This window comes from Juglans microcarpa x Juglans regia, chromosome 6D (genome assembly GCF_004785595.1).
Source record: "Juglans microcarpa x Juglans regia isolate MS1-56 chromosome 6D, Jm3101_v1.0, whole genome shotgun sequence".
Lineage (NCBI taxonomy): Eukaryota > Viridiplantae > Streptophyta > Magnoliopsida > Fagales > Juglandaceae > Juglans > Juglans microcarpa x Juglans regia.
The window spans coordinates 23,391,223-23,414,835 of NC_054604.1; the positions used below are offsets into that span (position 1 = coordinate 23,391,223).

At 38.0% G+C, this 23,613-nt stretch overlaps 1 protein-coding gene across 1 annotated transcript; it reads right to left on the reverse strand.

Moving 5' to 3' along the window:
• Positions 1-1,215: 1,215 nt before the first annotated feature.
• Positions 1,216-22,794, reverse strand: LOC121234264 (regulator of nonsense transcripts 1 homolog). Its single transcript, XM_041130135.1, is given in 30 exon segments — positions 1,216-1,985; positions 2,217-2,336; positions 2,452-2,583; positions 3,092-3,163; positions 3,246-3,308; positions 3,409-3,782; positions 3,978-4,092; positions 4,303-4,377; positions 4,720-4,854; positions 6,063-6,140; positions 6,220-6,318; positions 6,402-6,515; positions 6,780-6,935; positions 8,069-8,197; positions 8,452-8,523; positions 8,601-8,743; positions 11,434-11,500; positions 11,587-11,658; positions 13,329-13,400; positions 13,508-13,630; positions 14,199-14,307; positions 14,849-14,967; positions 15,056-15,106; positions 15,223-15,318; positions 15,475-15,567; positions 15,781-15,831; positions 15,934-16,104; positions 16,197-16,448; positions 21,970-22,401; positions 22,404-22,794. Coding segments are annotated over 30 exon segments (3,864 nt in total). The 5' UTR covers positions 22,542-22,794; the 3' UTR covers positions 1,216-1,844.
• Positions 22,795-23,613: the final 819 nt, after the last annotated feature.

Below are 23,613 nucleotides of genomic sequence, written 5' to 3' on the forward strand. Positions count from 1 at the left end.
AATTATATATAAAAATTATATTCTAAAATAATAGTCTATATATAAATAAATTATATATAAATACATATATATAAAAATTATAAATAGTCTAATATGAATTAGGGGTTAAAAAATAAGCTTGTAGTTTGGAAAAACGAAAAAAAAAAAAAAAAACACAGGCCGAAATATCGGCTGGTATGGCCGGTATTTTGACCGGTACGGAACAGATATAGTACTTGTACCGGCCGGACGGCCGAAATGAAAAATTTCGGCCGTACCGACCGGTACGATACGAAATTTAAAACACTGATTTACCTTCTAGAAATTCTCCACACACAAGTAGAGATAAATAAAAGGAGAAAGGAGAGTATTAGAAGGTAAAGAAGTTCATTGTGTGAAATTAACACTTTAATATCTTTTATAGGACTAGTGTGTCTGTTTTAGTTTAAGTTTGGAGACATATCCTTCCAATAAAAAATTAAAAACAAAAGTTTGGAGACTTGGGCCCTCTTTGGTCTTAACACATCTCATTTTATCTCAACATCTAAACACCATTCAAATATAAATACTTTTCAATTTCAAATTTTTAACCTTTCAACTTTTTCATCTAATCATTACTTAATCATTACAACTTTTTCAAAATTAAAAAAAAAAACACAAAACAATTCAATTTTTTCAAATATCAAAACAAAAATAATATTAAAATATTATATTCTAATAATATTTAAACTTTATAATATTTTTATTAAAATTTTTCTCACTTTTCAAAATCTTATAAAACATCTTAACTAAAATTATTATTTCACTACTATTCATAAACTATCTTATTACTATTCATATATTTCTCATATCATTTCATTTTATTTTATCTGTATAACCAAACCAAACGAGACCTTAAATAGTACTTTTAACATCTTAAAACTTTTTTAAAGAAAAAATAGAATGTTAAAAGTGCTTTGAGCACCTGAAAATCCACTTTTTTAAAAGCACCAAATTATTACTGAACTTTAAAAGCATTTTTAAGTGTATGTTTACCAAAAAATAAATAACTCTTTAATAGTAAAACCTTTTAGTAAAGCTCTGCAATTAAAAGTGCTACTATGAAGAACTCTCTTATTTCAATCGCAAACAAGCACTAAATATCAAGCAATAACAGTGACGAATATGCAATTCAACGGGTTGTCCTAATTATTTTTCTCAACTCTGAAGCAGGTATCAGATGCCTAAAAGCACAAATACTTGAAGTTGCTCACCATATTATATCAACCAACATATATCAAGACAAGCCAAATTACACGAGGAAACCACGATCACACATTCTATATCATATACCACCGCAGTTTTGAATATCAATGTGAGTATAATTACATGTCAGGACGAGTGAAAGGGTTAGGCTCGACTTTCCCCGGCCGGCCGTATAAGAATCTTCAGCAGTTAATGCTTTTGTATAAACGCTTGTTTTCCCAATATGTGGTAAATAGCTTTGCTTTCTATACGCTTCTTCAATATCCAAACCCTTTCAACCAAACCATGTCATGTAATGCTCTCCCTTGGAACACTTTATACCTTCTCTCAAACAACAATACAAAACTCCATGCAGGTAATTAGGGGTTATCCTTTTCTCTCTCAGCCACGGATTAGCTGTCTGGTGTTTTTTCTCGAAGCTCGTTCATCTTGATCAACTCATCTTATTCCCAACCCCTGAAGTAATCAACTATGCGTTGTGGAGGTAATCGTACTGAACCAAAAGCCAAACCGCTTCCGCTTCCTAGAGCAGCACATATAAACTTGGGCACACGAGAGAGCACAAACCAAGTTGCTGAGTGCAAAGACTATAACCCATCACCGCCATAAATCCCACTCTCTCAACCATTATAATGGATTTTCTGAGTTTGAGAGTTCTGACTCTGACCCTGCTGGGGCTGCTGTTGTGGACCCTGCAAGTTCAGCGGTGGTTGTGTGCTGTAGTGGCCAAAGGGCTGAGAGTAGAGAGAATTCATCAAGCCCTGCAAATAAGTCAGACAGCTTATGAATTTTTTTAACATAAGAGAACAACCAGTCACCAAGACAAGGAATGGTGCAGAAAATATTCAGCCAAAAGCAGAGACCATCAAACTCTTTGCAGAGCAGGTGGCAAGGTCTCTTGTGGCCAAATGCCTCTCACATCTTAATATTTTGATGATTGCACCTATGAAATATACCTATTACAACATTGGTATTAGAAGATTAGAAGAAACCTGAGATTGAAGTGGGTTGGCATTTGCCACACCAAAATGGCTCTGTGATGCATCATCTTGTGAGGGATCGTTGAAGCCAACCTGAGTAAATAGACCCTGCGATCCATGAGTCATGTAGTCCTGCAACAGAGCAGATATTAAGGCAAAAGTTCAGAGAAGAAAACAAAACATGAGGGCAAAGGGAAATAGGAAAATAGAGGGGAAAAAAATTCTGAGGATGGTAGTTAGAGCAAACCTGGGACATAAAATCATTCCCTGTGCCAAAGCGAGAATATCCAGCTTGAGAATTTTGGTTCAGAAAGTTCCCAGGAAACCCACCCTGGGCTCCTTGGGTAACATAATCAACAGCATATCCACTTTGAGAAGCCTGCAGATCATGCCAGCAACACGTCAACATAATAAAAAATAAGGTGGCATAATTTATTTATTTTTTATCGATAAACGAGGGGTGCAACACAAGGACTTCCCAGGAGGTCACCCATCCTAATAAGGTGGCATAATTTATTACAAACTCACCCAACAAATAAAATTCAATGTTGTATTTTCTTTCAAGTATAACTTGACGTTGAATCGAAAAGAAAATACAAAACAATTATTAATATTGTAAAGATTAAAATCACCAAGACATCTTGTAATAGATAGCAGAACATTATACATCCACTGCCTTTTAGCAACTACATCTAAACCTATTATAGATGCTAGTTTAATGCAACGCGGAAAAATCCAAAAGATTTGATAGCTTGATGTAAGCTGATAGCAAAGAAGAAAACCTATCTGGAGTTTTCCAACATTAAATACATCCACACACACACACATCACCGATGCATAGAATATATTTTCAAGAATACAATAACTAGAATTTCCTTTATATGTACCTGAGTGGAGAAGTCAGCAACATTATATGGAACGTGTGATCCCTGGCTTTTGAAGTCATCACCCAGGAAATCCTGATGATTAGAAAGACAATCAGGAATCAAGAATAAAACAAACATACATACATAAAGTTGTCTATACAAGTACAATAAACACCTGAGACATGCCCGCCATGGAAAATCCATCACGAAATGTTTGGCTTGGCCCTTGAACTGGCATCTGCCACATAAGACAACATACTGCTGTCAGGGACAACGATGCCGATATTGGGAAAATCACAGGAATTTATCGTAAAACATAAATCAAAACAAGGACGGACATTATTAACAAACCCAGGCTGCGATAATGGACCACCCACAGATGGCTGGCTGTTTGGATTCTCCAGAGCCGGAAAGTTAAAAGTAGAGCCAATATTTCCAATAGCTTGCTGGGTGCCTTGGTGGTGTGGAAGATGACTGCCAATAGGAGCACCAGCATTGCCACGACCAGCCCCAAAACCTCGACTTCCTGGTGGGGGGGCATGAGAAACAGCTCCAACTGGCCCATGGGCAGCTCCACGAGTTGGAATAGCATATGGCTGAGAAGGGGGACCGCCATGAAATTGTGGAAGGGGAACCCGGGGCATTGGATACCCAGCAGGATGCACCCCAGGCTTATGGGTACCATTAGGAGGTCCAGGAGGTACAAAAGTACCTGCAGTTGGATAAAATTGCATCTCAATCATGTACTATTTACAGTGAAAATGAGGAGAATGGAGCCACATCCTCTTCCAGATTTGAAGTGTGAGTGTAGGACTCTTGAACACATTCATATCCTAAGCACTTGAGAAAACTCCAAAAATTATGTGACTTAACAATTTAAAGATACAATATGATAGCAATAACATACCCCTACCACGACCGCTTCTTCTATCAGCATTTTGGCCAGGTGATGCAACAGAACCAAATGTATCGTTAGGCACAACTCCAGGTCCACTAAAGAAAAGTCTCCTATCATTATAGATCTGTGTCCAAAGAAAAGCAACCATAACATCAGCTCTCATCTGAATAGAAGTATCATAATCGATAACCAACTCCTCAAAACAACCATAGAATCGCTCTTATCCAAGAACAAGCTTTCCAAACCGTAACCACCCACGCCCCTTCATGTGGGAAAAAAAGAAATGAAACGACCTGAAGATCAACTTTTCATTTTTTCCCATTCAATACCATACCTTTTTGGGCTTCTGAAATTGAACCATGCTCTGCTTCAAGTTATTCAAAGGCCCTTCAACCAGGCATTCATGTTCCTGATGAAACATTATGCCAAAAGAAAAAAACACCAGAGACATTTGTTTAGTAATAAATAGGGCATTGGTAATAGCAGGTCAAATCTGCAATGATTATAGAGCCACCCAGAAACCACTAAATCGCTTCACTGTAACATCATCAAATATTTGAGACAATTCCAAAAGGAATAATGTGTAATTCCAAAATAATTAGACAATATTAGGGTAATCAATCACACAGCATCCTGAGAGATATATTAGTTGGCTAGCTTCAATATCCCAACACTGATTCAAAGCACACGGCAAGTATGATAGGATCCAGCCTCAGATAACCTAAACAATGTAAAAACAAGAGAGGAATACCTTGTAGTGTGTCAATAAGCTATTCCACAGTGGCTGTTTGCTCAGGACTTTAGGATTCCCCAGAATGACAATACCATATCGAGCACGCGTTAGAGCAACATTGAGCCTACGAGGATCATTGAGGAATCCAATTCCCTGAAAAGGAGAGTCCAGCAGTCAAGCGTCAATTCATAAATAGTAACTTAAAGAACATATCTTGAGAGAAAATAAAAGCAGAACAACTGACATATGCTTTGCCTATATTCACAATCTACCAATCACCTAAAAACATAGATTGAATTAGGTAAACATTATTGAGAAGCAAATAGAGATTTTTATATTCACTTCCTACGTTATTGTCTTCTCTTTTTTTATTGGTAAGCTATGCATGCATTCAGTGGGTTTGGACCCATGACCCGCATCCACCCTCCTTACAAGAGGAGAATGCTATTTGAAAATAATCCATTGGAACTTCTTCAGTTATCAGTTTAGTTATAACTACATAATAAACATGTGACAATAAAAAAACTAAGCCATCAAGGTACGTCAGTACAAGAATCAAAATAAATAAAATCATTAAACCGTAAACAAGCACATCAAAAAAAATTGAAACTTGTGTTTGCAGGGAACCTTCATTTGAAAAATTGAAATCACCTCTAACAACAATGTTAATGTTGATAACAACCACAACAACAACAATAAGTAGAAACATATCCATCTCAACTTCCTAATCAATCAAAAGCTAAGCAGGACCAATCTCAAGTCTTTATGACATAAACTTAGGTCTTGTTTGGATACAAAGGGGTTTCTAAAAGTCAAAGATCTTTTTTCGAATCAAACACGGTTTCATTCCCAAACATACATCTACAATGTTGAAACTCCTCAAAATTTTTTCAAACACCCAAAACTTTAAAAGTCATCTTTTGAAATAATTTAACAAAGAAATTAAAAAAAAAACTAAAAAGAATTTACAGGGTCACCACAGGGCCGCCGTGTTGGCCGGAGTCTTCTGGTCACCACATGGTGGCAGCCATCATGAGGTGGTCAGGGCCGCCCACTCTGGCTGGTGGCCAAAGTTTTCTGGCCACCCCATGGCAGCCACCACGGGGTGGCTAGGCCAGTTCAAAGTTTTTTCTATTTAAATAAAAATTTTGATATTATTTATAAAATCATCTCTGAAAACTTCTCTTTTATAATGGGTCCTACCACTTTTTTAAACTATAAAATCATCATCTTAAAAAGTTTTTACACTATTCACAGACACTTACACTATTCATGAAACCATCTAACATCCAAACATACTAACTCGTGCACGCAGATGTTGCACACTAAAAATAATTAGTGTAGATGTTACATCAACTAACCTGATGTTCATTACTCCTCACACATGATAGGATGATGTAGTCTTTTTCCCTTCCCTGAAATGAATCGACGCTTGCAACCTGTAATAAACAAGAATTTTTTGAAACCATAAAAAAAATCAATAGGACCCTAATCTGGTTAGTTAAATCTAAAAATGACCTCTATCTCCTTGTAAAGTTGCTGTCTGAGAGCACCATTTCTCGACATATAGTTCACAATATATGCTCTTTGTCCCTCATATGGTGTTATAACCCCAATCTGTGAGACATGTAACACAATTTATCAATGAACAAGAGGAAGTGAACCTATGGAAATTCAGAAGAAGAGATCCATAGAATTACCTGACTAGGGACTACACCGCTCCTTAAGAAAGTAGTTACAATCTTTTCAACATTTGCAGCCTCAGTCCTATTTAGATAGGATGTTCCACTGGCGCTTATTTCCTCTTGTCCCATCTACAAAACAACTGTGTTATCAAAACAGTATCTCGACAAGAAAATTGAAAAAATAAAAAAGTACGATTTTGACAATATACAAACCAAAAAAGAATTGATACAGATTTTGCATCAAAATCAACTTATTTCTGAAAATGAAAGCCATGATTTGAAACCAGATTGAGATATCAAATCAGATAACAAACTAGCTGTACCATCACTTGTTGATACTATTTATGTTCATAGTGACCAAATCTAACAAAAAACTAGACGGGCTGTTGATACCTGGACATAAAAGAACATGGGACGATTTGGCACAGGCCAAGGAAAGTCAATGCCCGTTGACTGCCTTTCATTTACAGTTACTCCATTCTGTAGAGTGCCTTCATAGAAGTTGTTAGAAGGAAACTCCGAAAGAGATGGGTGCATACGGTATTGAACCTAGGTTCAGAAACAGAATGTAACGAATCAGTCTTGCAGCATGCATATTGAGCAATGACATCAAATAATTACAAAAAAAAAGTTAACCTGCATATTTTGTAACAACTTTAAGAATCTTTTTATTTATTTTTTATTTATGTCGAGGAATCCTGGAGACCGTGCAAATGCAACATGTCTTTATTCCGGTTAACCTGAAACCTGTGTAAGGGGCCCAAATCATACAAATCAAGTAAATCACTGGCTTGTCACCAATGGGATGTTGTCCATAGAATTATTTGCACCCAAGGGAACACAAGAGCTAGGGAGAGCATACCTCCCAAGACCAAGGCCCTTACCACTTACCTCTAGTGACCGGCTAGGGATCACAAACCTTAAAGGTCCTTTACAAATAACAAAACTAATTACATCACCGGATGCAAAACAAAATATACATAAATTTTCAACCCCCCCCCCCCCCCCCCCCAAAAAAAAAAAAAAAAAAAAAAAAAAAAAAGTTAAAAGAAAACAGTTACAGATATCAGTACACTTTTGGAGTATGGCTCGAATAAAGATCCCATACACCACCTACACTCACTACTCATCATAGGGGAACACAAGTTTTTTCTCTACATTCCACATTACTTATATTTAGGTTTCAGAGTTTAAAAAAAACCCCTAGGGGTTGGCTCAAGTGGTAAGAGCCTTGGTCTTGAGGGTATGCTCCCTCCAAGTCTAAGGTTCGAAACCTCTTGGGTGCAAACAATTTCTAGGGGCTATCGGACTAGGGGAATCTCCTTGAATTACTCGATGTGCATTTGCGAGAAACTTCTTGCCCAGGGCCTATGCACCCCCGGGACTAGTCAAGGCTTGTTCTCAGACACCCGGTGCCAATAAAAAATAATAATAATTTGAGGTTTTGGTTGATTTTGGAGATTACTATTCATTTTATCATTATTTTCCTTGTTGAATGTAAGAATAGCTTTTCTACTGTAGAAAAAGATCACTTCAGAAAGGGCAGATGGTACTATTCAAGTGCTGCACACATGCATCATTGTGCACCTGCTAGCTTTTACTAAGATAAATGATTCCAGAAGGTGAACTTTGAGAACTACATTTTAGTTAGAGAAAATGCACTCAAGGACTATATCAATTACCTGCAATCTAATAGGTTTGACACCAAGTAGAACAAGCCGTTCAAAAAGAGACTGGGCTAAACCAGCACGAGCTGCTTTCTTGCACATAATGACTGGACCAAGCTGGCAATGATCACCAACGAGAACCACCTGATATATAATTTTCAGTCAGATGACCAATTGTGAAAATGGAGTATAATGACACATGACACGAGTAATTATTTGGTAGTCTGAGTGTAAGGACACAGGGTACTCTAATCCTATCATAGGATGCCATGTCATTAAAAATTAGTTCTTATGTAAGCAATTTTAACTATATAACATTTTTGAATGAATGGGAATGCCATGACATTCATGCTCTAGGAGTACATAGTAATATTCCCTAAAACTCGATCACTTCATACCTGCTTTGCCCCAAGGACCAAAGGGATAAGACATTCAGGTTCTGTTGCCTGAGTAGACTCATCAATAAGTACCTGAAAAAAGGTAGAAAGTGTGAGCTTTCAGGTTGCAAGTCCTTTTGCAAAAATCCACACGTAAGATGCATTTCAACCTGGCGAAACCTAAAATTTGCCAGCCGAGGATCTCCAGCACCAACACAGGTGCAGCAAATGACATCAGCACTCTGAGAGATCTCTCTCTCAGTCGCCCGTTTCAGTGCTTTATATTTTTTCTCATCACTGCTAGACAGTTCTCCTGTACTCACATGGGAAAACCTCAATTAAAAAGTACTTAACTTTCAATCCAAAGCTGCAGATGTTATTTCAAGAGATCACAAAACTTTCATCGTATGCAACGCTTAGTGAATGGTACAACTTACAAACAATAAAACTGAAGGTTAAGAACATCAAATTTGCTTGCTGCCTACATGCCCATGCAACATGAGTTCAGTTACATTCACATTATATTGAAGCGAACAGAAGAAGTTAAAAAACTTTTTTTTTTTTTTTGATTGGCACTGGGTGTCCAGGAACTTAAAATTGACCCTCAAAACTCTAAAACTCCCAATATTTAGTTAGTTGTTTCCCAACTATATCGAGAACCCAATGGCCAAGAGCAGATAAAATGATAAGACAAATTAGTCCCAAAAATGCATAAACCAACATTAAATTATCTGAAAGATCAAATTATACAACACTGGTAAGTTATTTTTAGTCTGAAGAAGTTTACATTTTAGATTTTGTAATTGGTATTTATGAGAGAGAATAAGATAAGAGATGGGTCTCTCTCTTCTTTGCGACTAGGTGGCCAACTATGACTAATTACGGCACTTCTCGCTGGAATTAATCCTGTCATTTCTCTTCTCTGCCTAATCAGGAATTCATTTCTTTTTGTTAGCCTTTCTATTTTCTTTTGAGAGGTGGGATCGATGTCGAGCTCCAAGTGTTTGAAGGTGGAATCAAAGACTCTTGTTTTCTCGAATGAGGGGGGTAGTTTCATTCGCATTACTGAGAGGAGCAAAAGGGTGGTCAAGTTTGCGTCTCTTAGTGTGTCGATAGTGTCATGGGTGGTTCAGATGATGGAGGATTGCTTGGCTCACCCTGGGGGTGATGATTTTGTTAGAAAGTTGCGGGATGGCCATGGTGTCCTTATTATCCAGCGTCACGCTAATTCGAGGGGTCGTTTCCTGCTTTTGGACGAATATGGGAATGGGAATAAGAGGGGTTCTCTGATTACCCTTGAATTGAAGGTTAGAGGCTCGGAAGATTTCGTGTTCAATGCTCACATAGTGGTTGGCTCTAAAGTCTCTGTTCCGGTAGATGAAAACAGAGCTCAAAATGATCAGGCCTTACAAGCTCAGATTTGGTATAGGGAGGGGTCTGATGGTTCGTTGCCTTCGGGGAGGGCTCCTCTCTCAAAGGGTGCTTCCCTCTCAAAGGGTGCTTCATATGTATCGGTCTTGAAGAAACCGGCATGTATTCCGGCAGGAAATATATCACATAGCGGGGAGGATGATAGTCAGAGGAAGGGGACGGTTATTGGTGGTGATGTCCTAAATGGTCGACAGTCTTCATCACATGTTGACAAGTGGCATCACAAGGAGGAATGTGGAGTGGGCCGTTCGCATTCTGTGGTTATCCTGACGGTGGTAGAAGTTGAAGGGGTGTTGTGGGCTGCCAGAGCAGAGCTATCGGGAGTTATGGAGAAGATTACAGGTTTAATGACCAAAATAGACACAGGCTTGAATTTGGTCATGGGCTTGAGTAGTGGGATGAATGGCCCACTTCATTTAAACCCACTCTCACCTATAGACAATGGGCTGAAGTTAGCAAATGGATGGGGCAATAGGCTGGGCTTGACCAAAAAGCTGGAGGACCGACCTCGAGGCCCGTTTCCAAAATGTGTAGGGTCAAACACTACCAAGTCCTCTTCCTCGGGCCCAAGCATGAATATCTCTCAGATTCAGCCAGCAGTCGTTCAGGGCATCTCTCTTCCAATTCCTAAGTTAGCACCGATCTCTGTTCGAACAAGGAGAACAGTGGTAGAGGGGCTGTGGATACTTCTGTGGCCGTGCAAATTGAGTTTTTCCTGGTCCTCAAGTCATTCCTAGCATTCCTATTCATTCCTATTCTTCCCAGTTGCCCCCCTCAGTTGGATTTGTGATGGTGTCTCCTCAGTTGAATGTTGAGGAGGAATCTTCTAGGATTTTGTGCACTGCTGAGTATGATGTTTTGGGCATTTCAGATGAGGGGTCTATTGAAGAGCTTGATTTACAGTTGGTATGTAGGGGGTCTAGGGTTGAGGCTTCTCTTAATGGATTGGAAGATGTGGGGGATGAGCCTAGTCCCATTTGCTCTATGCCTCCAGTGTACTCTTGGGCAGGTGCTCATTCTGATTGGGTGTTACAAAAGGTGGACGAAATCCGTGATTGCATAGGGATTTCTTGTGAGGGCTTCGAAGTGCAATTTAAAGCTCTTCCCATTGCCATCGAGGCAGGACAACCTTTCTTGGCTAGATCTTGCTCAAAATAGAAAGAGAGCTTAAGAGATTGGTTGATGGAGTGCATAGAGAGAGAAAGGCTTTCTAATTTAATTCACTTTACCATTAGATTTCTGAACGCCAGTGTTTCTGCAGCTTTAGCATTCAAGAACTTTTCTTATCTTACTACTTTCTTTAATTAGGTATATCTTATTTATACCGTCTCTGAACCTAGATAATGCCTTTAATCATTAATAAAACTTGTCTTCTCAAAAAACGATCCAAAAAAGTTAGATCCAGAGACAAATACATCTGAGCTCAAGAAATCAGAAGTCAAATCAAGCAAGCAAACCATCACATCATCCTCTAATTTACGATCCAGAAGAATTGAAGAACTCTCAACGACCCATTCTAAAGATACTATCCACTAACAACAAAAGTCTGAAAAAAAGGAGAATATGCTTGACCTTGTTCATCTTTTAGTAGTTGTAACTTGTGAAGTTCACTCTTTTCAGATGTGTCAAGATGTCGAACCTGCAAGAGCACTAATAACAATGAAAACACAGAACATAAAGAGTAATATCAGACAAAATATTTCAAAATTTCTGCAATTAACAGACCTGATAGTGAAGGGTCAAATGCTCAACTGGAGAACTCACAGCTTCCCTTGATTTTGCACAAAGCCTAACAACCTGAAATCACATCACCACCCCCCCCCCCCCCCCCCGCCCCCCCAAAAAAAAAAAAAAAAAACAGAAAAGAAAAAATCAAATGAAATGAACTAATGATAACCTTGTAATTACTTGATCTTGACACACAAGATAAAAATATCATGGTCAAATATCTGCAGTGCCAAGGAATTAGAGTCAAGTATACCCACTTCTAAATCAGACAATAAAATGCCTTACAAGCACCTAGATGCGTATGATTTTCCAGCTCATTAAATTTCAAGAATAATTCAGACGAACAATTTTTCAAACGAGCAGACCTACTGAGTAACTTCAACAGAAGTAGAAGTTCAATCCCGCATAAGATAATTAGTAAAATGGGAATATATCACATTATTTATTTCAATATCGATCTGTGTGGGACATCACATTATATATTGATATGTTTTTTCCACCAAGATAAACAGGATAATCTAATCAGACATAAATTCTTTTTTTTTATTGGCACCGGATGTCCGGGAACAGTGTCCCGACTAATCCCAGGGGTGCATAGGCCCTCGGCAAGGAGTTTTCCGCAAGTGCACCTCCGGTAATTCAAGGGGAAAATCCCCTAATCTGATGGCCCCTAGAGATTGTTTGCACCCAAGAGGATTTGAAACTTAATCAGACATAAAATCATTAAGTTAATTTGGGCAGTTCCATTCTTGAACAATTGATGAAAATAATCAACATTAATTGACAATAGAATGATAACAATAATAAATAATAAGAAAGATCTAACAATATAAAATGACCCCTATTCAATGCACCATAAATTGAGAGATAAGAGAGCGGAATACAAGCATTTTATAGCATCCAAACTATAGTGGACACTTAGGGAATGTTTGGAAAAGTTTCTCATCTCATCCCATCTCATTTCCTTTCCAAACATAATTTAAACACAAACACTTTCAAATTAATCATTACAACTTTCCCAAACTTTCAAATAAAAAATAAAAAACAATTCAACTTTTTCAAATCCCAAAACAAAAATAATATTAAAAATTTATATTATAACAATATTTTAATTTTATAATATTTTTTATTCAACTTTTTCTCTCCTTTCCTAAAACCCAATAAATACTTAACTCAAACTATTTCATTACTATTCACAAACCATCTTATTATTATTCACAAAATTCTCATCTCATCTCATTCCCCAAATATCCCCTAAACAAACAAGTGCATTAGCATAATCTAAGAAAACTATTATTTACCATTTAGGTAAAAAAGCATCTAAACAAAAGAAAGCATCTAAAAAAAACAGTACATCTACAATTGTTCATCATTCATAGTCTTGCTTAGGTAATGTCCAGTTCCTTAAGAGAGTTTTATCATTGAAGGCAATTGCATCTGCCTGAAAAGGATAGACATGAAAAATATGATGCAAAAGTTGGAAAAGGAAGTTACTAAATGATGTCGTGGAAAAGCACTTTTGTAATTTACAATTGCCTTTGCCAGTTTGAAATAATCGATAATAGATCCCCAAAACTTAGTTATTTACTACCTCTCACGGCTGGTAAAGATCATATACATGTTACTTCTCTTTCCAATAAATCCTTTCAACAATAGATGTTACACAAAAAGACAGAAAACCCAACAAAAATAACTTTTATAAAATCAGCAAAATGGCAAGCAAAGGTCTGCTTCCTCACCTTTAACCCAGTGGCACTGATCTTTTCAGCTAGTTGGTCTACAGCAACATTACTAGGAGCACAAACCAAAACCTGACAAAAAAATTTATTAAGTGTGATAACCAAAGCAGTTTTTTTTTTTTTTTTGTAGGTGTAATAACCAAACAAATCAATGATGGGAAACACGTAATTAAACCTACCTGCCCCTGGCCTTGTTTGGCCATATGATATACAATCGCTGCAGAAGTGACAGTTTTCCCTGTGCCAGGTGGACCTTGGATCAAACTAATAGGTTTCTGAAGGACGCTCTTTACAGCAAACACCTATCAAAAGAATACTGAAGCACATTGAGCAATGCAACTTTGAGAAGGAAATTAATTAAAAAAAACTAATGGAGGTAAACAAGACTAAGTCACATGATGTTCATGCCACGCATAGAAAAATATGTACTGAAAACACTTTATTGCAGTTATGTTCACTTGCATGGGTGCACATATGTGAAAGCATGATTGATCAAAGGGTCTAAGCCTTTACAAAAAAATGTTGATATCTTGATTATTGGAAAGTTGGGAAAGATAGGCAAGAACATGCGCATCAGGACTGTCAGAGAAGGAAGGCCTACTGCTATAGGGTACTGTATCCCTTTTCCATCTAAACAAGATATATATTCTCATAGGGTTGTTTTATTACTCATCAAAAAAAAAAAAAAAAAAAATTCTCATAGTGTTTTGTACACAAGTAATTAAAAATATCCCATATATTCTAAGTTGCAACTTTAGACTTCCCAAATTTCTTTCATACCTAAAACATTCAACCAATTACATGAATTACATACATCTGCAACACAAATTCAAGAATAAAACTATAAAAGGTAGAATCAGCACAGCATACTTGAGAGGCATTGAGCTCAGGAAGACCGGGTGCACCAAAACGTTTGGGCAGCGTATTGCGAACCATTTGAACTTCAACTTCATGTCCCAACAAGTGGTGGTAAATATACCTGCAAGGAAGGTGGTATTTAAAAAGAGGGTAAATGTATCTCTTTCTAACTGACTGCCTACAATAGGCTGATCTGATATTAGTTTAATGCACCAAGAACACTAGTAGACTGAGTCACAACTGAAGCCAAGGATACAATTTCAGCCCTGCTGTAGGTTTCAAGCTGCAGCAGTCCTTTATAAGCCAGTTCATATTAATTTTCCAGAGTGTTTTCAGAAAAAATTCTGGAATTTTTTTTATGATGATGGGGGGAACCACCCCACGGCAAAGTCCTTAGGACTCACCCATGGAACCTAAACCCCGGGGGAGACCAGCACAGCAACCCACCACCATGGCCTCCCACTTAAATCGTAGTTTGATCCCAAGGGGAATCGAACCTGTGGCATGGGTCTCATGCACACAAGTTCGCCCTTACCACTTGGGCTACCCACTGGTGTTCTGGAAAAATTAAGCTTACAAAAAAAAGATATAACAGCCAAGGTTAAAACTTCTTTGAATAACCTAATTACATACAGACAAAGCAGAGCTACAACCAGACCTACCCACTAACACTAGTCTCATCCACTGCAAAAGTTTTCATTGCTCCCTGCATGCGATCAAAGCTTGTACTTTTCCACACAAAATCAACACTAAAACCATGGTTCAAATCAACTGGCACTCCCTGCATAGAAAATGAACCGCAGGGAAGCTAGTAATGAAACATTCAACAAAAACTTAAAACAAGCTAATTCAACTAATAATTTAACTACCTGACTAGCACGAAGTTCAAGTGCAACCTCCTCTTGTGCTGTTAACTTGATCTAAAAAAAATAAGAAATAATCTGTAATACCATTCATATATTGGGGCTACATGCCATTGCATACAAGAAAGGAACAACTAAACATTTATCTTGGATGTCTCTTAAAAGGGCCTTACCACATGCCCCACCGACTGCCATGCTGGGTGAGCTGCATCTCCAGAGTAACGCAGCCGCAACTCGTCTCCAGGTACAAGGCGCAACTCATTGTCTTCCTATAACAAAACATGGAGTTTAATTTTCAAAAAGGAAAATAGCAATAAAGGTGCCACACATGCTCACAAAATAACTGTGGATAAGAAAGCATACAATAATATGATAGTAATGTGAACACATTTGCAATTGAAGTGGCAAAACTGAGAGTGATGCACCTTTGGAAAAACAAAATATGCGATACGCTTCTTGTTAAGACCAATATCCCATCGAATTGTGACGTTGTCCTTACTTTGAGACTCTTTCATCATCTACAACATAATTGAGATAATAAGATTACACAAAATGCTTTGCACAAAATCTTGCACCAAGCAAATGTTTTGTTAAAAAAATCAGGATAAAATTAGAGAATAATGGCATCAGTAAGCCAATTTTATCTTCTTTGGCACTATGATAATAGAATAATATAACCCTATAAGGAGAGAAAAGAACAAGTAGAAGATAAAGAGAAATATGAAGCATACTTTATCGTAGTCAGCCTCAAGCTTAATTAGAGGTGCAAATACATTTTGATACTGCAAATGAAACGAACCATCTTATTAGTAAACATCCATATGTAACTACAATTTTCACCACAGCCTTCTCAAGTTGCAATACAATCATGCAAACTCAAGCACCTGATATGCATCTTCATACTTCAAGGCTACAGACTGAGGTTCATCATCCACACCAGGCTTTTCAAGATCCTCAAGGGAAGCATCAGGATTTGTCTTCCAAAGTTCTTCTACCTTGTTTATCTGTTGAGCACTGATCTGACGTGCCCTCAACTGCTCCTGTTCAGAAGGGATCTGCAGAAGTGGAACAGTTTAACAAAGTTAATAAAATAGAAAATCAATCACCTCATAGTGAAACATAAATCAATGCATCAAAAAACATCAACCTTGACAAGCCACTGCAAAAAGCACCGATCATCAATCAGGGGACACCACTGACTCAGGTCCCAATTCATGTCCTTTAATGCATTAACACTTAAGCAAGGTTCCCTACAAAGAAGAACCACCACACTCTCTGTCTTTGCCGAAATAAATCCAAGCAGGAACACATTACGACATCCACAATTGTAGCATTCAAGGATTGTTTCTCCTAAAGGACTGTCTTTATGAAGACAGACTTCCTTATGTTTTGCTCGAACCTACAGAACCAGCATTACAATGAATATAATAAAAAATATAATAGATGCTGATCCAGTTGCAAAATGGTATGTACTTGATCCTGACACAAATGAAGAAATAACATCAATTCTAGCAAATTTAACTATTTTTCACCAAAATTGACTGAATATATTTTTAATAAGTAACTTGAATGGATATATTTATCCATTTAAAAGCAGTGAATGAAATTAAATATCTACTTACAATATGCATAAAGAAGAGAAATCATGCATGTACATTACTAGTGCGAGTAGGGGAAACATAGCTGAAAATTTTCATGTGCACAAAAGATAGTATAGAATTATTTCAATGAAACAAATGCAGCACCTAATTTAAGTACGCGTGTCAGAAAGCACAAAGCTAAATGCAAACCACAATGTAACATACGGGTCCTAAATTAGGGCTTAGAATGATTATTTTTATAAATTATTATTATTATGATTATTAGTATTTATATTATTTGTTTTGAGAAAGTGATTGTATCTGATTGGATTTCTTCCACTGTCTACCTACACCCGTATATCCCTCTGTTTGTTTTGCCAAGTTGAATAGTTTCCCATTTGGTAACCAATTCAGGCTCCAAAAACCCTCCCATAAATCCTCCCTTTTCCCTCACAATATTCCCTTCATCAAACCAGTAGCACCCTTGAAGCCAAATCCTTCCTCACAGCAAGCCCCCACGTTGAAAACAAAAGCTCTGTCGCCTTCCTTACAGCAAACCAGCCCTCAGCAGAGCCCAGTAGCCCCTCCTCTCAGCAAACCGAGGTTCTCTCCTCGCCGGAAACCACCACAGAGCACGCCGACAATAAGCCCTCCTTCTTCCACCGCATGCATTGACCCACATCTCTTTGCCATTTCTCTCTCCACCATTATTAACCAACAGTTGTGTGTTGCCGCCGCCCACCGTCGACCTCAGAGGACGTCGGACCACCACGGGTTAACCCAGAAACTGTCGGCCAGCAAAGTTCCGTCGGTCCCCACTATTCCAAGGACATCAGACCACCACGGGGTAACCCAGAAACTGCTGGCCAGCCAAGTTCAGTCGGATCCCCACTATTCCGGTAAGCCCATGACCGTTCGCCACTCTCCTCTTCCTTTGTTACATTCGGTTTGAAAGTTTCTCTCTCTAAACTCTCTCCCTATGTATTCCGTGACTCCTCGCTAGCCACCCAGACCCACCATCATAGTTGGTTCTCCTCTCTCTTGGTGAGCATCGCACAATCCTCCTCTACCATAAGCCTATGTGCTTCTCTTCTTTTATTTCTTTTGTTTCAGCCTTCCTAAAAAGCCTAGGCATTATTATAGGTTTTACACAAATGCCCTTAAAACCCCGTAAATCCTCTTGAAGAAACTTTTTAGAGTAATTATGTTTGTGCCCTACAGTGTCTACGAAAGATTTCATGTTTTAAACCCGTTCATTACGTGGGCTGATTTCCTATGTGGGCTGGGTTTGAGGTCAATTAAACATGTAATTTTAAATTGGACTTGCCTTATTTGTGGGCTGTGTTTAAAGAGTTATTACTCTGAGGGCCTACATTATGTTAATCAGGGTGAAGTTTACAAACCATTTTACAGCAGTAAGTTTTAAGGGATTTAAAACATATATTATTGGATAATAAATTATGGTTAGCCTACAGTATTGAGTCTATCTTGTGAAGTTAATATTCCATTGTCCACTTAGTCGGATTTAATCATTATGTCATACCTTGAATAGAAAATTAACGTGTTATGAGTTTGAATAATATTATTATGTACTAATCTTAATATAGCTGAATATTTATTAAGCAATCTCTATGGTAAGATTCTAAGCAATTAGAATGCCATTACACGTTTTTCTAGAAACAATAGTGACAATTAGTGCCTTGTATAGGTCACGAGCTACGGCGTGAGATTGTGGAAGCAACGCTAAGAGGTAAGTAGTATGATCATACCTTTATGCGTGCTATAATTGTTCAGCCTCTACGAATTATGATGAGCCTCTATGCATGAAAAATGCAATGCTTACCTACGCTATGCTACGAGCCAATTCAAGGTTAGCCCCTTTTCACGAGCCTCTATGAATTATGATGATATGCTTGTAAATGAGCCTATGTATGCTATGCTGATATGGATTGTTGTTAGATGGATGAGATGTTATGAAAATCATATGTATGCCATGTAATGTTTAGATTATGTTATGCCATGCCTATGTTATGGTTTATTATTATTATTATTATTATTATTTTACCTATTAAAAAAAAGGTTATGTTTTTTTTAACAAGTAAAAATTTTATTCATCAAAATGTAATAGGCGAAGCCCATGTACACAGGAAGTATACAAAAGAAACACCTAATTACATTCTAAAACTAAAAAAGCGACGACAAATACTCATTGACAGCCCCTCCATTGAGTACAAAATTTACAGAGTTATGTTATGTTGAGCAAGACTCATGTTAATATGCTATGTTCAATGTTATGCCATGCACAAGAGTATGTCATGCCATGTAATTTCATGAAGTCAAACACGTTCACATGCATTATGAAAGTTAATAAGAAAACACATGAATGACAAGCAAGCTTTAAGATTAGCTTATGGGTGGATGTGCAAGCCACGGACTTAAGCTTAATCCACCACATGAAATATATGATGTTTTAAGGTGACGAGGACCCAAGCGTGCTCCACAACAGGCTATGTTATGCGGTGTCACAGACTCAAGCATGGTTCACCATATGATATGTGATAACACGGACCCATGAGTGTTTCACTACATGTTATAATATGTTAGACAGTGTCACGAACTCGAGCATTGTTCACCATATGTTAAGTGATAACATGGACCCAAGCGTGTTTTACTACATCTTATGATAAGTTATACGGTGCCATGGGCCCAAGCGTGATTTACCCTATGTTATGGTATGTTATATATGGTCAACGACAATTGGACCGATGCACACATGTAATGATGGCCACTAAATAAGTGAAAGACAAGATGAACAAGTCATGTATGATTGTTAGGAAATGCATGAAGTCAGTCATTCATGCATCCATGTTATATGTATTGCCATGATTATGTATGATTCCGCTCATGTTACTAATGAATGACATATATGTTATGTGAATGTGTGACAATATATGTAAGTTTTGTGGATTATTCCTTCCTTGCTTTCTCTTTTCCTGTCATAAGCTTAGTACCGTGATTGTTGGTAGTTAAAAGGTTAGCCACTAATTCCATGATCCTCACCAATGACCAAATTTATCATGTTATATTCTGATGAGATGATTTTAGATGAAAGTTAAAAGTTAAATAAAATATTATTTTTTAATATTATTATTGTTTTGAGATTTGAAAAAATTGAATTGTTTATTATATTTTGTGTGAAAATTTGAAAAATTTGTAATGATAAGATGAGATGAAATGAAACCGTTTCTGTATCCAAACAGGGCCTTAATGTATGATTTAGACATTTAAGCAGTGTTGGTATCACATAGAACTAGCTTATGTCATTTCTTTTATTTCTCAGCTTTTATGTTATGAAAGATTGTCATACTATATGAGTTTTATGATCCAATAGATGAGGTATTTTATGAGACTGAATCTCTTTACCAGGTGTTATGTTATGAATATACATAACATTCCTGATCTACAAGAAGGGGTGTTACACACAAACACTCTCATTTCAAAAGAAAGCCTTGATATAGTGGTAACACATCACCATAACAAAAATAAGTTTCTAAATGTTCCTTTCAACACGAAGAATATATTTATGTAAAATCACTATCAAGAAAGAAAAAAAAAAAAAAAAGGCCCCTTCTTTGGACAAGAAAGTGAAATAATTAAATAGTAGACATTAAATCCTTAAGAATCCAAAGGTCAAATGAACCATAATTTTCTAGACTAACTACAACGTATTACAAACTTCCAATTTTAACAAAACATAGAGCAATATCACATTTTAGCCCTTCAAAGAAGAGTTTATCACTCTCACGGCATAACAACATATACCCATCCACTGATAAGTGAGCCAATTCTTCATAGTTGAGTTCAGCCATATAAGCAAAGATCACAAAACCACACAATGCAACAACCACAGAAGGTTACAGCTACATCACAAGGTTCATCCGAGAACGCATTCAATGAATCTTTACTTTTTTAATGCACCAATCGGGGTGTTGTAAATGGAAAATTAGAAATGATGCTGTAACGTCCAAATGGAAGGCCCAAACCACATGATCTATACTCCAAAAGGACTAGTCAATGATACAACTGGAGCCTCATTAGAACCTTATAAAGAACAATAACTTTTCTTTTCCAAGTAATGTGGGATCCCATACACCACCTACTCTTATCTATATCATATGGAGTATCACAATCTACCCCCCTTAAATTCTCGATGTCCTCGTCGGGCCTGTCCATTGTAGGTTGCACGGCTCAAGTTCCATATTTATGGTTGGGATAGTCTCTGATACCATTTGTAACGCCCCAATAGTAGGCCCAAAACACATGGTCTATACTCCAAAAGGTCTAGTCAATAATACAATTGGAGCCCCATTGGAACCTTATAAAGAGCAAGAACTTCTCATTCCCAAACAATATGGGATCCCATACACCACCTATCATTATCTATATCATATGGAGTATCACAGATACCTAAGATAATTTTGAAAGAGTGCTGAAAATAGGAGATAATAATATATTTTTCTGGCAAGCAAGATAAAATTTTATTAAGAAAAAAATAAGGGCAAAACCCTAGTACATAGGAAATATATAAGAGACCTAACAAGCAAATGGTATGAGCTCTAAAAATCCTCAAAAAGGCATAGAAAGAAAATATCAAAGACGTATTACTGATCGTATTGTTAATGATCCATTTAAATGCTGGTCACGAAATATGCAATCCACACTAAGCACAAGCAAACCTTTTTGAGTCTTCAAGCCCACATTAAGGCAACGTATATACTTTTCCCAAAAGTACAGAACCCCCAAAAACATGAAGAATTCATGTAATCTTCTAAATAGCCTTGCTTGTTTAAAAAATCATCCTATCTCACTAAATTAGTGAATTCACATCCAAATGACACTAGTCTCCGCTTATTACCTAGTTTGCTTCCTTTCTTAGTTTTTTATAAGTGGTTTGCTTGCTTCCTCACCAACCCACAATTTCTAATTGAACACAGAATTCAACATTTACAAAATAAAAATAAAAATGATTCTCAACATCTTTCATTAAAAAAGAAGATCATATTACAAACTAACCAAAACTGAATTTTATTTACACAATATCCTCAGATTCTTAAAATTTCTAAATTCTATACAGCCTGCCAAGCTATATTCTCTAATTTCCAGCAAGCCAACCATCAAATATTAAAACCAACAAATACCACATCGACCCAAAAACAAACAAAACTTTTATGCTATTCATTACTGATCAGAAAAAAAATATTCATTGCATTCACATTCCAAAAGATTAAAAAAAAAAATGTAGATGCTTTCCATAACACAACCAAAAGAAAGTCCACTCACCAGGTGATTGACGATATGCGAGCCGGACGTGTTCCCCCTGGAATTACAGAACCACTTGCGACAGGACGGGACGTTGCAGCGCACCACACAGGCTGGGTTCGACACACCACAGTACCTGCACGCGTGTTCTGTAAAATCCCCTTTCCTATAGTCGTAACTATCGTCATCACCGGTCTCCTCAAAGTTCAATCCTCCCATCCCAGCTGCCAGGGCTTCGACCACCTGACTATTGCTATTATTATGATTACTGTTATTGTTATGCCCACCGCTATTGCTGCTGCCTGAGACAACTGACCGGGCCTTTGTGGCGCCACCCGGGGCAGCCGAAACGGGCGAGGTGTCGGAGTGGTGATCCGAACCAGGGCCTCCGCCTCCGCCTCCGCCGCGGTCAATAGGGTCGGACAGAGAATCGGAGGGCGTTGGCCAGGAGACCACCGGGGGCGAATCGGGTCGCGGAACTCGGGATAGTCGAAGTCCTCGCCCTGCGTATTGAATTCGAGGAAGGTGTAAGCGTCGTTGGCGGTGTCGGGCTGCGAAGCCGTCTCGAATAGGTTGTTCGGTTGAGAATCCATATCAGAAATCAGAACCCAAAAGGAGCGTAAGTTCACGAGAATTCCGAGCGCGAAACTAGGGTTAGGGTTTTATGTATGTGGGTGCGAGGGGTTGGGCAGATTGGGGTTTGGAAGTGAGAGAGGATTAGGTCTACAATTAGGGTTTGGTTTGGAAACAGAACTGAAAATAACAGAGACGTGAAATGTTCGGGGAGAGAGAGAGAGAGAGAGAGAGTATAGATGGGGTCGAGACTGTGTTTTGTTCTTTGGGACTGGGTAATTGGGTTTGAAATTTTTATTAGGACGACAGCGCGTGAGGCATCTGCACGGACATGGGGATAATGCTTGCGTCATGCCCATTGCTCCTCGAGCTCACGTGCGTATTTGATTCGGTGTGTCGTGTGCGGCTGTTGTCGTGGAATACCGGTCTAGGCACGTGGGGAGTAGGTGCCTTCTACCCAACCATTCCTTATGACCATGTGGGAAAAGTAAACATTAATCAGTTAATGGCTTTGTCGATTTTGTTAATCATAAAGTTAGAAGTAAACGTTTTGCACTATCCTGAAAAATCACGTTTTTCAATAAATATAAAAAAATTACACTTTTGAGAAAAAGATATTACAAGATAAAAGGAAACATAATTTTCGATTGGGGAGGTTGTCGCTCATTCTTCCTTCTAGGGTTATGCACTCCATACACCCCCACGAGCCTGGTAGGGTGAGTTGCAGACAAAGGCCTACTAGGACTCTTCAAGTGGTGCAAAGCCTATTCTTTCCCTGTAGTGTCGTCCGAGGTAAGCTCACCCTCCTTCTGCTTCGGCTCTTGGACGTAGTATTCTTTTGCCAAAACTTATTCGCTTTGAACTTCTCCCACTTATTGGGGAGTTGGAAACTTCATATTTGAGGTGGTAGGTCGACGTGATAGCCCGCAAGCTGTTGAGGGTGGGCTTTCCAATTATGGTGTTGTATGATGACGGGGTCCTTACTACCAAGAAGTTGACCATGACAGGGGCCGTGCAAGGGTTGCTATCAACGATAACCGACAACTTGATGGTTCCCATAGGCTGAATCATACTTCCAAAGAAGCCTTTCAA